Source organism: Seriola aureovittata, chromosome 19 (genome assembly GCF_021018895.1).
Source record: "Seriola aureovittata isolate HTS-2021-v1 ecotype China chromosome 19, ASM2101889v1, whole genome shotgun sequence".
Lineage (NCBI taxonomy): Eukaryota > Metazoa > Chordata > Actinopteri > Carangiformes > Carangidae > Seriola > Seriola aureovittata.
This window is the reverse complement of record NC_079382.1, coordinates 7,462,330-7,479,496: the sequence shown is the minus strand read 5'-3', so window position 1 is coordinate 7,479,496 and position 17,167 is coordinate 7,462,330. Positions and strand designations below refer to the sequence as shown.

At 41.4% G+C, this 17,167-nt stretch overlaps 1 protein-coding gene across 4 annotated transcripts in view; it reads right to left on the bottom strand.

The window, feature by feature from the left end:
• Positions 1-17,167, bottom strand: part of LOC130187443 (1-phosphatidylinositol 4,5-bisphosphate phosphodiesterase beta-1) — a 163,064-nt gene that overhangs the window by 97,272 nt on the left and 48,625 nt on the right. For 2 of the 4 annotated variants that reach the window (XR_008830461.1, XM_056405071.1), the window contains exons 1-2: positions 8,774-9,109; positions 4,072-4,149 (exon numbers count right to left, since the gene is read on the bottom strand). Coding sequence is in view for 2 of the 4 variants with exons in the window: in XM_056405071.1 (XP_056261046.1) it covers positions 4,072-4,149; positions 8,774-8,872 (177 nt within the window). In the remaining 2 variants the exon portion in view is untranslated. Of the gene's footprint in view, positions 1-4,071; positions 4,150-8,773; positions 9,110-17,167 lie in introns of those variants that run through there. The other 2 variants (XM_056405069.1, XM_056405072.1) reach the window with 2 other exon arrangements.

Below are 17,167 nucleotides of genomic sequence, written 5' to 3'. Positions count from 1 at the left end.
TTCAACGTCTAATCTTCAACAAGAGTAACATTGTTCAATCTCCTCTTTTGGCATCGGTCCACCGGTGGAGGGAGGAAAGCAAAAAAATCAAATTAAGCCTATGTCTGGATCCAGGATGTCTTAGCTCATCTCCTGAGCTGCTGCCATTGTTAAGTCACCTTGATTACCCCAACAGACTCAATCAAGAATCAATAAAAGTGTCTTGTTACAGTTCTGAAAAGTCTTCACAGTATACTACCTTTCTGAAGCTCAGGGCATATCTTCAGTACAGCTTACTGTGGCTTCAAAAAAAAAAACCTCAGGGTGAAACTAGAAGCATCTTTAAGTCTTGAGTCATCAGCTGAAAGGATTGCCAGAAACAAACGGCAAAGAACAGCACGACTAAACAGATCTGACATTGCCTTTCTGCTGCCGTCAAAACTAAACTTTGCCTTTCTGACCTTAAAACATGGCTGAAATCCACTGCTGGATCGCACTCTGACAGAAGAACTCCTCACTGGATGGAAAAGACAAACCTCACAATTAACAGCACAGTCCTTCTATCACCTTTCCTGCCTCTGTCTCAATGTCTCCCATACATGCCTACATAGTCACTGCCTTGTAAGTTACATGTAAGTCTCTACTGTGAAGTCCTGGGTGAAGCCCCAGGTTAAGACCAACAAGTCCCAAGTCAAGTGCCAAGTGCTAAAGTTCATTATTTGAGTCCTAAACATTGAATCATCTAATCATTAGGAATTCAGTACAGAGGCAACATAGGCTAATTTTACTGCTGTTAGACATCACCGTTTTCTGATTTATTTGTTTAGTGATCTCATGCAAAGTTAACTAATTATTGCTAGCTCTTATTTGGTTGTGGAACGTCTTGGTTTTCATTTCAGCGCCCATGTTAACGGGAGCGGACACACTGCCTGCATGACACACGCGTGAGACCACTGGTTTAATCTTTAACATTGTCTTGTATTTTAAAAATCTTGTTATATCATCCATTGGGTAAAACCTCCATCTTAAAAGTAACTAGTAGCTAAAGCTGTCAAACAAATGTAGTGGAGTAGAAAGTACAATATTTCCTTCTGAAAAGTAGTGAGGTACTGGCGTAACATAGACATTCTCAAGTAAAAGTACCTCAAAATACTTGGTGCACTTAGTTAATGGGCAAGATGCCTAATCCAGACCCAACATCTTTGGCAGAGACGACCTCATCTGACTCTGAGCCAGCGCCGACAACATACACAAAAGCCAAAATATATGCCTTTCACATAGAATGGTTTGTCCAGTTTCAGCCCTGGGTATCATCTCCTGTCTATTTCCTGATGTGCACCGCCAAAAACACCTTTCCTTATCATGCAATGTAATTGGCTTCGGTGGGACTGATTCAAAGAATATCTGTTGTCAGGAAAACAATGAGTTGATTCGCTGCATGCTTTTTTATAACATCATTTTTAATCATTCGGCTTCGGGAGGATTTCAAGTCATTCGGAGTCAAAGGGGTGAACATCCCACTGAAGTCACAAGTCATTGATATCAAAGAGCTGCATGTCTTTTTTGATTTTGTCAAGTCCAGTCCAAAGTTATCGAATTCATGACTTGAATGATAATGAATAAAAAGTGGTTTTCTGTATCAAGGAGAAAAAAACCTTTTTTCTTTTGTGGCATTACACAAGTCCTAGTGCAAGGCCTCCAGGAAATAGTAAAACTGAAAATAGAGTAAATAGTAAAAAACTGTCTCCATCTGTGACAATGTGTGTTTGAAAGTATGCACAGTGGGCACATTGAGTACAGTTCTGCTGTGCTTCTGAAGAATCTGAGGAATGCTTTTACTCTGCAGGCCATCAGGCTGGGTCTCTAGCAAACACACACATAACAACTGGACAGAGCATCATATCTTGTTTAAATTGGTCTGTTGAACAGATGTGCGATACCGTGGTGAATAAATGTGAGCGAAAACATGACACATCTTCATAAACATATATAGACTTCTGTGTTGACTGTGGCACAGAGGAATATGGCGGATGCCTTTCTTTATGCCCTAATAGAGTTTTGTCTGAGCTGTTCTTGGTATCAATCGCAGAGAGACAGAACAGACACCCACACACGTAAACACACACACATACACACACACACACACACACACACACACACGGACAAAACCCTCATCATTCAAAGTCCTTGCCTTATGACAGAAGCGAAGGCAATAATGATGAATTGATGGTAAAACAGCCGCTCCCAACACTCTTAGTTGAGAATCACACTCAGTGCTTGTCATCTCTGACCTCAGACACACTTTTTCACATACACAAGCCAGACATCAAAAGTGGTCCTTGGGATTGTTTTTCTATCTGTCTGTCTCTTTCCAAAAACCTTTCCTCATTGATTGTTTAGTAGAAGTCTACATATGCCCTGAAGGCATTCCCTCTTTTTTCCACAAATAGTGTATTAATTCATAGTAGGTTTCCAACATAATAGGCTCCTTTCTCTGTTACCAAAACGTAAAAGCAGTACACTCATAAATGGCCGTGTGTATGTGTGTAGATGTTTGTGTAGAGAGGTGTGTGTGTGTGTGTGTGGAGAGGTAAAGTCTCAGTCAGCAGTCCTGTCTGTGCTCTTGTATGGCTCCGGTAAAATACTCTCATCTAGGCAAACATAAAATCAATGGTGGCTATTAATTAGTCTACCTCTGATTGCCGGTGCTGATACAGTTATACGCACAAATAGAACAGGAACACATTAGGCCCGTCGAGCTGTTTGGAGTTGGATTGGTTTTTAAAGAATAGAGGCGCTATAGGCAGACTCGCACTCAAGCTGTAAAAAAACAGAGCAAACAACTACTTGACCAAACTGAAATAGCCTCTGCAAATGATTTGCACATTTTCAATGTTAACCAGAGAGGAAGTGCTTGATGGTCTGATAATGTCCAATATCTTGAATTTCACAACCTTTTTCCTGGTTATTATGAAAGCCATAAATGGAGCACAGAAAAAAACACAATGCACTATGGAATATTCTCACAGGTGTCAAGTTAAGCACTGCAGGTGCAGCAGTTCAGATTTCTCTTTTTTGCAGCACTGCTCTTTCAGTGGCTTAATTCAGAATGGAGAGAAAGGACCTTGCTTCCTGCTGTTCTACTAAGATTATGAATGGAAGAAGGGTCAGTGTGATAAAGCACAAATTTCGAAATGGAAACCGCTAAGAGGCAAGCTAACTGTAAGCCACTCGTACTGTCACACTGAAATATGTCTTGCTAAAATCAAAGACGGGATAATCCTGAAAGCAGTCTGTAAAGCATCACAATGTTTGAAATGCCAAATAAAAATGTTTGTCTTTAATCCTGCATGGGCCTCTATGTTCCATTCACATCACAAATATCACATCATTTCACACAGTTTTCCAATTGCAATTTTTCTAATAATTCCAGGTGTATCATGATAATTACAATCAGACTGTCTAACCACCACAGAATCCTATTGGTGTTGCCATGGTAATGAGTACTGGATCGTGCAATGAAGTTAGATGGTTTCAAGCAACTGTCTGCGAAACATGTAGACAAACATCAGCTTTCCTGAAGCACAGTAACTTTCCATGGCAACACAATGCAAATACTGTAGAAAAGTTTTCTGACTGTTGACCGGCATTGTGAGGCAAGATTATGTTGTATACAGTTTGTAAACACAGAGGCCCATTCTATTTTTTTTTTTCATTCAGGCCTGCAGATGCACAACTATTGTTGATGCATCAGGGGCTCCAGGCCCGATGCAAACTATCCAGTAATGCACGGTGTTGGCCAGCCAGATATGTGCGAGCACACAGTCCAGGTGGAATACCTTGTATTGAGTACCTCATTGCATTGTGATGATTTGATGTTTAACATTTCAAAACTGAGATAAAGGAAAATAATTATTGCTGCTGTGTGTGTGTGTTGTGTTCTTAATATTGTAGGGCAGCTGTCTATCTGACTGCACCCTAAGAATTTAAGAAGTTAGGGCAGCTAAAAGGATTTCAAGTGACCTTTAGAAGTGCTTCAAAGTTCGGCCAGACCAAAACACTTGAGTTGGCGTTGTTGGTGCGGTGTCTTACCTTGTTTTGGTCGGTCCAATACAGGAAGTAACCTTTGGGGTCGACAGTTAGAGTCACTGGAGTCACAGTGGTAGAATCCTGTAGGAAAACAAAGAAAAAGACATGTGGAGTCAATGTGTGCCTGATTACATCTGCGTATCCCTGTCTGTGTTTTTATGTGAGTGCATACTTTCGTGTGTAAGGCAGAATATTCTCTGGGTAAACCAATTAATTAATTTCTCATGATCAAAGCGTAGTTTTGTAATACTGCCTGCATACCACAATCTACAATGGCATTAAAAGTGCTGTTTATGTTGTAAGCATGCACACAATCCTTTCCTTCTACGGTTCTTTCCCCACCATGACCTGGCATCACCACAAATGACCAAGTAGCCTGGTGTGTGAGTGTGTGTGTGTGTGAGTGTGTATTTGAGATGACTGCAAACATGAATTACTGGTTGTTTCACAGCTGATGTTTTCATCTCTCCCCTCTTGTAACACACAAATGCTTTCCCACAGTTCCCACATACAGACGGCTGAAAAACCTCACACATACAAACACACACACAGTTTGACCCTGAGGCATACATGGCAATGCCAGATATTATTGGATGCTTCTATAAAAAGACAGAGCCTTTGCTTTTCTTTTTTTTTTTTTCAGTGTCCACAGTGGCCGTGGTTCAGCTGAACAGTAGCATATTGTCCTCCTCAATCAGCCATGGCTGTAGGATCAGAGTGATGGAAACAACATTTGCCGTACAGAGCAAAGAAAAAAATCTTCAAAGTGTCTTCACAAGGCTTTTAATGATGCCCCCTATCAAAGCATTGGGAGATAGAGCTAATGGTCTGCATCTGCTACATGCCTGTCGTATTTGGGTGTGACCCTCTGCAACTTGCAGTGTAGGATATCATGAAAGGGTTGAGGTGGGAGCTGGTAGACAGCGGAGGAGTCAGTGCTGAGGTGTAGAGAGCTATTAGTACTCTGAAATCATTTCATACTGTCTAAATAAGACAATCACGGTTTATGGACCCTGGCACACCTGCTCCATGACAGAGCAATAGTGAAATCCAGCCCATAATGAATCCATGGAGAAATTGAAAAGGAAGAGGGAAAGAGAAAAGCTGGAGAAAAAAGGGAACTGAGTGGAAAGTAAATGAAACAACTCATTCAGTGCGGGAAATGGTAAGCTGCCGCATCTGAGGCATTTGCTATAGTGACGTTTGCTATGGCAACTCACCATTCCCGTGAAATCTATTAGAGACTCGAGAGGAATCGTTTTGGCTCTGTTCACATGACTGCACAATCTTTGCAGGCTTGACTGAATGACAAAAGACGCAGCTCATACGAACGCAGCATACGCGTGCACAGTACTTATAGCCTGAGGGCAGGAAAAAAGCCTAATGTTCGCAGTTCTTAGATACAACATCTCAGAACAACTGTAGCTCCGTATCTCTAATCTCTACTCAAGTAATCCACGGCCAATTTCTTCAGTTTAATTTATACAGATAAATATCCCTTTCCCATCCTCCATGATTATAGCAGTTACTCCAAAATAAACTTTATAAAATGATAATGAGTTGGATGAATAATTCTACAGCACATTGTTTATAATTGCAATAAACCAAGTCGAGAACGCACTCAGTGGGCAAGTTGTGGTGAGTGATGGATTATCGGTAATGTCAGAGAGAACGGAAGAAGATGGCTTGAGAGCAGTAATCTGCTTAATGATGTGAGAGCAGTTATTTTCACAGATTCTTTCTTAATGTCTTAACTCTCCACGGCCACCACTACAAACACATTATGCCATTATGGACTGAAAGATTCCCTCATGGGTCTGCTCATTTACGGAAAACATAACGACCTATAACATTGTGGATTAGATTTGAGAGTGATTTGCTGAGCTTACTAACTCTGGAGTGGTACTGCTCGTGCTTTTTATTGCCGTTGGACTACTCGGAGGATTTGTCATTAATGGGAAGACATGAGGAGGTTTGTGGCCTGCTCTTTGCTGAATTAAGATGAATATTAGAGGCTGACTTGCAAAAGTGCAAAACACCCCGAGGGACCCGATCCTGGGCAGGAGATCCTGCCTTTATCTTCAGGGAAGAGTCTGTACCATTAGCTGCCACCTGAGGGGGGCGTGTTAGAGAGGAGCTTTGAACGCAACATATTTTTGTTCTGTAAGCTAATGACACATCTTATGACTTTCAGGGGATTTTAGGCTGCCTGTGGCACTTGATAATATCTTATTCAATACACACCAGACCAAAAAGGCCTGATACATGCGTAAGCTTACAAAAACCTCTGATTACACAGACCTAGCATAGTCTTTCACATATTTCACATCTTGCCTGTCTCTGTCAGTGTTCTTTACAATGAAGGGTCTATGGATTTGGATATCTACCTGTCCTCCACTCTCTCTTAACAGAAAGCAGCCATTGGTGCTGATATAACATTTGCACTGACTGACTGACAAATATTAACACAATCAAGGCAATCTTTTAAACCACAACCAGGTATTTCATGAGCTAAAGCAGCAGCCAGTAGTCTGCAAGTGGCAGCAACAAAAGTACAAGGTGTGTATGTGCACGTCTGTGTGAGGTGGGTTGAGGAGGTCTGGGACTTTGAGCCTTTCGCAAACATTTCAAGAGGTTTTCTGATTGCTTTTTTATTCTTTTTCAAAAGCCAACCACCAAACACTGTGTGCTGAAGTCTGCAGCGCTTCTCGTTACCATTTCAGACACTCTGTTCCAGAAAACTCATGGCTGTTGTTCATGCAGCACAGAATGCCATCCTTACACAGTAAACAAAATGTTATACCATTTTTGTCTCCACTGAATGTTCAGCAGTGTGACAAAATTTTCACTGAAGCTAATAAGGAAGTAAAGCGAAAAATTCAAACTCATATACATTCAAAAATTGGAGCCGCTTGTGCAAATTCTTGTTGAGAAATTAAAGTGGAGCCCAACGTTCAAAGCAATGACAAGAAAATGATTCAAGTCAATCCTTTTTTTACTGACAATTACGTCTCTTTTTTCTCTCAGTCTGTCTTTGTATTCTTTTGTGATTCTTTCCATGAAATGACACAGAGACGAGAGAGGAAGGAAGGAGGGTGTGGGAAATTAAACGCAGAAAGTATCTGTGCGTACGTCTGTGTTTGAGTGTGTGTGCTTTCGCAGGAAAGGCCTGGTGAGCAGTTGGTTCTGGAGATATGACCCTCATGTACAAACTGCAGTACACAAACACGGCTGTTAGGGGAAACAGACACACACCACGCACACCCCTTCTCACAACATGCCAACCACAGAGCCGAAGGGGGGGAGGGGGCACTCATTAGTATTTACAAGTTCAGGAAATAGTCAAGTTGTCTTATTTGAGCTTAAGATTGATGATTGACAGAGTGGTAAATTTGCAAGTGAGCTAACCCCCCCCCCAGCCATCTGTACTGACCACATTCACACTCCTCTAACACTGCTCCACTAACACCATCTGTGCTGTGGTGAATCACCTGAGCTCAGTGAATATGAATATTTCACTTACGCGATTGTTAGGATGAAATCATAAAATTACATTTCAAAATGTCACTTATATAAAACTAGATAACAGCACAGTTTATTATCAAAACCTGACTTCCTATGGTGCTCGACATGTATGATTTACATGTGATCTTTAACGACCATCTGATTCTACTTTCAAGACAACAGCAGCATACAGTACTTCACTCAGCAGTTACAGGTGAGCACATCTCTGCTTTTTCAGTGCAGGGAAAGTATTTACAAGAATGAAAGTAATCATGACTGTGCTCATATTCAAATGCTCATGCAATAAACATGCATCAAGGTTGGAGAAACCAGAGGAATGCAAGCAGTTATTCAAATGAGATGGGTTGTGATAGGTGTTTCACACCTATCACAGAAAGTCCCTTTCAGAATATAGAGAGTTATTATACTGACAGCAAATGAGATGAAGTGAACCATTAAATATTACAAGGTCACTCCATTCAAATGCGATTTTATGGGCAACATCTCTATTGATTTATTACAAGGATGTGTTGATTTGTTGTTTTGGAGAAGGTGCAGTGCAGCCATGTCTGTCTGTTGAAAGGCTACTACTATTATGTTTTCGCTAGATACTCAACAGCAGTGTGCAATTTTAATCAAGGTCATTTCACTACAGTGAGACAGCCAGTAGTATGAAAAAATGATAACAAAAAAAAGAGAGAAAGAGAAAAGGAAAAAAAAGACAATCGTTATTCAAGTCTTGCCTGGTGGTTAGACTGCCAGCCACAGGTTCAGCCCCGATACACTAATTAATTGTGGTTAAGTGATAAAACGTTTCCAGTGGAGGAGGAGGGGCGAGCTCAGTTCAAATGTTTAATTTTGATTTAATGAGCGGCGCACGCATTCACACACTGTCATACACGCGCGCACTCACTCAGGCGCGCGCACATACACCGACTGTGAATGTGGAAATGTAAACAACTCACATGTCACTATAGCTGTGGTTGCATTTCTTTAACGTTAACCAGCCAAGCCAGAGACGAGGCAGCCGCTGTCAGTCAACGCGATCTCCGCTGACAATTAAATCAATCGGCTACTGTTGCATGAGTAGCCGATAGATTTTGTAATACACCTCAGAGGCGGCACATGCATGCAAATAAAGCGTGCAGAAATAAAAAAAAATAAATAGAATTCATTGCCGGTCTCTCTCGTCATTACTTACATCATCCCATTTCATAAATTTGTTGCCCTTTCTTAGGCTCTCGGGCACGGACACTGGCTTGAGCTGCAGCGCATGAACTCCAGGCTGTGCCCCTGCCATTGACTCTTCTACTCTTCTCGACGCACGGCAGGGGTAGAATTGAGTCACTTCTCTCCTTTCTACTCTTCTTTATCTTCCTCTCCTTTCGTAATCTGCTTAAAAGCGGGCTGACGGAAGCCCACTACTGCTGCCAGTATGTCATGCCCGCAGTGACGGCGGCGGTGGCGCGTCTCGTCTTTGGAGAGCTGTGGAGGCGGACGCAGGCGCAGCGGACCGGGGCCACTGATTGACTGACTGAGCGACATGCAGCTAAAGCGAAGACGAGGGGGGGGGGGGGGGGGGGGGGGGTAGAGAGAGAGAGAGAGAGAGAGAGAGAGAGAGAGAGAGAGAGAGAGAGAGAGAGAGAGAGAGAGAGAGGGAGAGAGAGGGATGGGGAATCGGAATGAGTTGCACGTCTGGTTTCATATTGAACAAGTCAATGCAGGGACAGGGATCGAAGCTCGAAGTGATCTAGCGCCTCCGTGCGTCCTAGGCAATATGATGGGCATAAATGGCCCCAGGATTTGAGCAGATGAGACGACGGGGATGTGTAGTGATGACATACTCAAAGCAGGTGTGTGCAACAGTTTTCTTTGGTTTATGCGGTCTTCTCTGAAATCATTAAGCACCTAATGCTGTATGTTCTTTCTTTGATAGAATTTGAGTTCGGGAGTCCCTATTAAAAACCTTGTGACTCTCACATGTAAGTTGCTGTGATATGAAGAGTAGGTTTAGTCTACTATAGGAATTGGACTATCTCAACATCATCATCAATCTTTTTGGTGCAGGTGTCAGACCTCCAGCCTTTCCTTATGGTGTGTGTTGCGCCATAATGGACAGAAACGGTGTGAGTTGAAGACAGCTCACAGTCAAGCAGCACTCAGGGCCATAGCTACCATTAGGGAGACCAAGGTCATGTCCAAAATGATATCTGGGACCTGAGGAGGAGTTTATATTCACAGTTAGACACAAATTCCACAACCCAATTTGTTCTTGTTTTTTTCCTGAGCAATAGCCATTACATTCTATAATTAACAGTTAGAAGTGTCCTCCATTCCCATACTGGATTCAAATTGCCAACCTACACATGAGGGATTCACACTAAAGGATGCAAGAATGTAACCCAGCATTAAAGTTTATAATTTCATGAATCAATTGTTGATTCTGACATTTTTTGGGCAGCATCTTTAAAGTTGACTGTTCTCAGTCAAAGATAAACAAATAAATAAGCAGATCAAAATTTAAAAAAAAAAAAGGAAATTCAGTGAGAAAACACACACAGAAAACTTGCATGGAATGGTGCCTTTACATTCTCCACAAGGAAGCACCTAACTTAGCCCAACAGGGAGTGGGGACCGATGATAACTTCCCCTCTAGATGGGAGGACTCAGAGCCTGGAGATGGATACAGCGTGGACGTCTGGCTTTTGCTATATTATCAGCAGCAGCTGCAGCGGCAAGTGTTTTCAGGTAAGTGGTGTGGCAGCAGGCATGCGGAGCAGAATGAGAAGAGCACTGGCAGCTTAGATACATTCTCAAAATCAAACGGGTGCATTAGGTGTTGCAGTGAGAAGAGCGTGTGGGTGTACCAGTGGAGTCGACAGGATTACAATAAAATAAAAGGATTTAATATTTTTCCACCAGAACTGTAGTCCTGGGTTGGCATTTTTAAGAAGGTTTTGAAATATTATTCAGGCTAGCGAGATGAAATTCACATACAATATAATGGGAGAGTTGAATGGTTAAATAAAATCTGGTCAGGCTTTCTTATGGATGTGAGGAAATGGAAATTTGTTCGCATGCATCCTGGCTTTGGCATCAGGTTAATGTAACCTGTTCTCAACCAATGGCAATGATCTATTACTGTTCATTCATACCTGTATGGAAGGTGACAAGGTGCTTTCTTTAATTTAAGAAATCAGCGTACATCCATCAGCTGGAATGGACACTGATTTTTGTTTCAGCGCCTATACACAGCTGCTGGCCTTTTCACTTCTTCATGACTCAACTTCTTCAAAGTTCTATGAGTCAAGAGTGTGTCACTGCCTTAAGGACTTTTCTTTAGTTTAACTTTCTCATTAAATAAAACATAGAACCCCCCTGGGCTTTGTACCACCCACACTGTTTATTTTCTGCCATTTCCAAAAAGGGACTACAGACCATTTGAGTCCTCCGAGCAGTTTTCCCTCTGTGTGCCTCTGTGGTCAGTCACTGGCCGAGGCTGACGGTCAGACATGTCAAACTTGTCAAACCTGTCAAATTCTGACCAGCACTTTTTATGTCAGCTGTAATAGGAGTTTGTTTGAGTTTGCCTCCTGTCATTAATGATTGATTAACAGTGACAGTTTGGGGACCAGGCCCCGAATAGCGTCATAGTGACTAGCGTGAGAGAGTGATTCAAGTGTGTGTGAGAGAGAGAAACAGAGAGTGAGAGGTAAGAAACAAAGCATGAGACTAAAAAAAATCATATTTTAAGACAATATTTTCTCATGAGTAACAGTTCCAAAGACGCTCTTATTTCAGCAAGAACAACAAATGTACAGGATACTGTCATACCAATGAGCACACAAATGTTTTTATATTGCAAATGAGTCATTGTTATCCTCCATGCCTCAGACTTTGGTATCCGTCATCTGTCTTCCTATCAGCCCTGAGGTTTAAGCTAACTCTAAAATCAGCCACAGCACTCTTTTGTGAAAGACAAAGGCCCAGAGTAAGGAGAAATAATTGGATTGTCGGTATATTAAAGCACTTAAGACCACAAATTTCCTATTATCTTTATTCTAAGAAACACTGAGCTTTTAAAATTAAGTCATCCAATTTGTTAACAGTGTTGTTCTTTTTCCTTTTTGTAATAATAATGTGGATGTTGCTATAAAAAACACAATCAGTGATGTATCAGAGAGATGATAAATCAAGAAGGCATTCATTAAATACGCAGAGTGTCAGGAGACCCAGAACTGCGCACACATCATAATTTCTGTTTCACAATGTTCTTGGAAAAGAGACAGCAGCAGCCAAGCTGGTGGAGGGGATCAGTCTCATCTTTCAGAACTGCTGCGTGTCCCCTGGTAGCGGTCGTAGAGATTCATTTCATTTCAAAAAGAGCAGCTTCTTCTCAAACTGACCTTCTCCAGTGCAGGGCTGGATTAACCTGCTGGGGGCGTCAGGGCAACAATGAGCTGTGGGCCCCTGTTGAGCCTCCCTAGACATGTTTTTTCACTGTATAGTCGGATAAAACGACAATATTACACAGAAATGTGAGGGAATATGCACCATGTAAGCACTGTGTCAATTAAAATGTGAAAGATATTTACTCTAGATTGTGATGTAGGGCCGCTATTATGAAAGAGCCTCAGGATTTAGCAAAAATGCAGGAGCTACCTTACCACTCCAATTAATTTGTGCTTTAACAGGCAAACAACTGTAAATAATCAAACTACAAAAAGGTAATTGCCACACAGACGACCTGAAGTTTACAGAACCTCCAGCAGTTTGGGTGCCTGGGGCTGTTGCCTACTTCCATTTGGTAATTCAGCCCTGTATGCGGAGTGCAACATCTTCCCAGTTTCCTCAAGATGGTTTAGATCTTCAAAACGATTTATTGATCGGACAAGGACTCTCTGACCTCCATTTGTCTAAGATTAAAGGAAGTTTATGTTCTTAAATACTGTCTCTCGTACATTAATTTTATGTAGCCACAAATGACACAAGTTAGACAATAGCACATCTCTCAGTTAATGTCTACATTTGAGGAGAGAATGTGGCAAAAGCTTAGAGTGTGATCCTCATGTTCAAGATTAATAATGTTTAAGGTCAATAATCAATTTTCATGTGGGGCAACCACATTGGCCGGCTGACAACATGCTGATGAAGGACCTGCAACCTTTTCATATTCAAGAGAAGACCCATGCTCTGTAGCATTCAAGATGTGTTTAAGGTCAATGGTGTTGTCATCTGCACACTGAATATCCAGCATGCTTGACCCTCAAGAGAGGCTGAACCTGCCATATATGCAGTACTCCTCATCAGGCGATCAAGGCGATCAAGGCGATCAAGATCTCACCCTAAGCAGCACATTCAGCATACCATTAACTATGCTGAATGATGAGCCAAAGCCCAACACATCTACATGCCCTTCTGCCCTTTCACCTTCAAACATCAACTGTTTATTTTTGCTTGTATCATTTAGCTTTAGATGTCAAGGTTGGCCTGGTGTTTGAACAGTATCACCATGTACATGTAAAATGCCTTTTTGACTAGATGTCTGTTTATGAAATAACCTGAGCTGTCAAAGTTCAAACCAACTGACACTCCATTATTAGCATTAATAGCTCACAAGGGGATGATTGGGTGTTTTGCCAGTGAGCTTACTGGGTCTGACAGGATGTAAAAAAAAAAAAAAAAAACATTTCCGTTTCTGTTACAAATAAGTCTGAGACGGTTTTAATATTTGAATCATTGTTTTGAAATCGGTTATCTGGTATTTCAGATGTGTAGAGGCAAGAGTATTGGCAACAGTATGTGAGTGTATAACCAAAGCTTCTGGAAAGGGCAGAGGGTCTGTTTAAATTGAAGCCTGCATTGTCCTCTCTATGAACCCAAAGAGAATCATGCAGGACACAGGCAGTACATTAGCAGCATCTTCTGGATCTCTCTTGCCAGTGCACTTAGGCAGACCTTAGTGTTTACAATTAATTGTTATGGATTTTCCTCTCTGGCAAATACAGCACTTATACAATGTATTCAATTTTCTCTGATGGTGTATGTTAAATATACAGTATATTTGAAAAACAGCCTTAACCCATGGGGTATGAATAGGCCTTTGCAAGGACTTACCTAAACCTAAAACCTTAACCTAAATTATAAGAAAGAATAAGTGAGATTTTATTTTCAAATTTATTTTCATGATGTTCTTTCAAGTGTATTTGAAATCTGTAGGAGGACAAATTTCCAACACAGACAAAACTGTATAAGGGACACTTAACTGAAACAGGGAGAGGGCCATGTGGATCAAATACTCATTAGTTATATATGTAATTTATCAATAAATACTGATATAACATGTAGTCAATCTTATGAGAATGAATTAAACAGAAAAATAACCAAAATGACCAGACAGGAATGTCTGTTTTTGGTTTCTCAATTAGAGTAAATACAATACCAATCAAAGCAAGGGACTTCATCACACTGATGTAAGATCATATAAAAATCCAATATTGTGCTAAAAAAGCTGTGCTCATAATTTTTTTAATTACCCAGAATGGTGCAATACACCCGCAGATCTTAAAGGGATAGCTGCAATGACATTAACAGAATGAAAAAAACAGTTCCACAATCTAATACAATTAAAGGCAGTTATTAACCATAAAAAGTCTTGTCAAGACACTGGATATAAAATGTTTTATAAACACTGGAGCAAAACGCTAAAAAAGTTTGCAAGACTTCTTACGTGTCAGCAACATATGATAATACTAGACCCTGTCAAATTCCGACTGAAGCGGTTATAATTTTACTGGAATTGAAAAGCTTTATTGGTCAAAATTTTATTGTTTCCTGTGTGCTTTCTGGTGTGGTTTTAGAGACCCAACACTAGCATGGCCCACTGCAATTTCTCCTTACACAAATACTTGGGCAGGACATGACTATAGCCTCTGGTGCATGCCGACATCCTGAGGTAGGAAAGTGTGTCACGATAAAAATGTGGACGCATGCATATGCCCGTGTGTGTAAAGTCAACATACTGTATGTTGGGTACCAACTACAGAGGCAGGGGTTAAATACTATGAAATCAAGTGGTTTTGACTATTTCTCTTATCCACCTGTGCAAGGGAAAACACTCAACAGTAATTCATGGGCATCCCTGCTAATTATGTGACTATAGTCTATTTACTTCTGTATTATAAAACCATCAGCCTTGGGATTCTAAATGGGTACAGTTCAAAGGGTTCTTCTACCACTCATACTTATAAAATAGTGAGTAAGTACTGGCAAGCCTAACTACTACTTAGTGAATACGAGCTCTTCAAAGGCACCAGGGATGTGGTTTCTTGCCTATAAAAAGACCAAAGCCATACTGGGACTACCAGAGCCTCTAATGGGACAATGTAGCAAGTTCACCAACAGAGAGTGCTGTGGCATAACTTTATGTTTCTCTGGTGGCTCCTCTGCTTACGATTAAAAATAATCCTTCTCTCAAGGTTCAGGAACTTCATTGTCCATTCAATCCAAATTCCTGGTAACTAACATAACACGGAACATGTGCAGTGAAAAACGATATGTTAAAAACTTAACAGCTTGCAGAGGGGGCCCAGGGCCCATGGTTCAGGTCAAATTATGAGTTTAAAGCAATACTCGTGAGCTCTTTTGCTCCCCAACCCGACTCTACTGACACAAAAATGTGTTTTTTTGACATTATTCACACCTGGATAGTTGCAGCGACCTTGTGGGCGAGACAGGGGAGGTTTTAATATGTCTCATTCCTTGCTCTGTTTCTGTGTGTAACCAAACACCTCTACTACTTCTATTGTCTTATCTGAGATTGAGGAGGGAAAAAACTGGCAGGTGTTCTTCCCCTCAGGCTACAGACTTCAGAAATGAGGAAAATAGAGGGTGGGAGTTGGAATGAAAGGGAACACGCAGACATGCATGTATACATACTCACACACACACACACACACACACACACATACACAAACAAACACACACACACACACACACACACACACACACACACACACACACACACAACAATACAAACACACATGCACAAGCATATACTTTGACACACATGTCTGAGTGTGTTGCAAGATCACACAGCCAGTGCTTTTACATGTAGTGTAAACATGTCTGAGGGTGTGTATTAAATACTCATTACAGAGGACTGGGTAAGCTCTGGGAGAGACTAGGAGAGAAAACAAACAAACCCTACGGGGTGGCTGAGAGGGGTGGTGAGGGGCTGAGGGAGGCCTCTCCCAGTGTAATTCAAGTTCAATAACTGACCCTTAACCTCACTCTAACTCAGGTTACACAGTTCTGGTGAGACAGATTATAGGCACAGTTACCTCACAGCTGTGGATACTATATGCCTCGACAGAAGCTTTATACATACACACACACACACACACGCACACAAACACACACACACACACGCACACAAACACACACACACACACACACACACACACACACACACACACACACACACACACACACACACACACACACACACACACACACACACAGTACCAAAAACAAAAAAAGGTCAGTTGGTAATGTCAACAATCAACTAAGTATTCTTGAATATCAAATGGCAACATGGATGACAGGTTCCCAATCTGCGCACCTTTTGGTATGATGTAAAGAAACTAGGACCACACAGAGCCCTTTCACAGCCAGGAAGCAGAAGACATCGTTCACCTGCAGAGCTGCAGCTGGGCCAGTTTCACTCTGTCAGAAAGAACTAATTAACTTCATGTCAAAATGATCAGAGAAGGAAAACACAGCTACTTCAGACTACTGACAAATGCTAGTAATTGCTCAGTTTACACCTATGCAAATATGGTATAACCATCATTTTCAGTGGACTAATTTGTCTGCAAAGATCCTGCAGTAATTAAGCGCTCAGTATTCACAAAGGAGTAATGGAGAGGGTGCATGTTTTTGTATCTCATGATGTCTATGTTTTGGTTGTAGGTTAGCCACACTCTTAGGCAGGAGGCTGTCTGCCTGGTCGCAGTTGTCGTGTTGTAGTTTTTTTAACATTACTGTGCTTGGAAGCAAAGAAACTATATACACAATTATTAAAGTTGTCATGAAATAGACGTTATTACATTCCATGTTTGCAAACAAAACCCCTGCTTTTCTCTGTTTGAATTAATATTTACTTAAATATATCCATCCGCCACATGAATCCAGATTTTGCAACTTCCAGATGAGGCCAGTGGAAGGGTTGCAGATGCCATGGTTGTGGCCACAGCCTAAAAATGGTTCACATCTCATGCTGTGTTAGCATAACCACGGTCACATGTTTGAGGCAGAGACTGAGCAAGCGAGGGAAAAAGAGTGAAAGAGATGTAGCAAGCTACAGTGCGGATCTGAACAATAACAACACATAACAATCAAAAAAGACATTTCTGGCAAAAATTCACTGCCATTTATTTCACCATTTCCCTCCCAGCTGGGCATTGCTTTGGTTAGGAGACGTGCTCACTCCAGACATCTGTACTTCTGGGCAACTTTGGCTTCTATTGTTTGGCGCAACAGTAGATGGGGCTGCAGGTCTGTAACACTACAACAGAATAGAGTCCAGCTATTT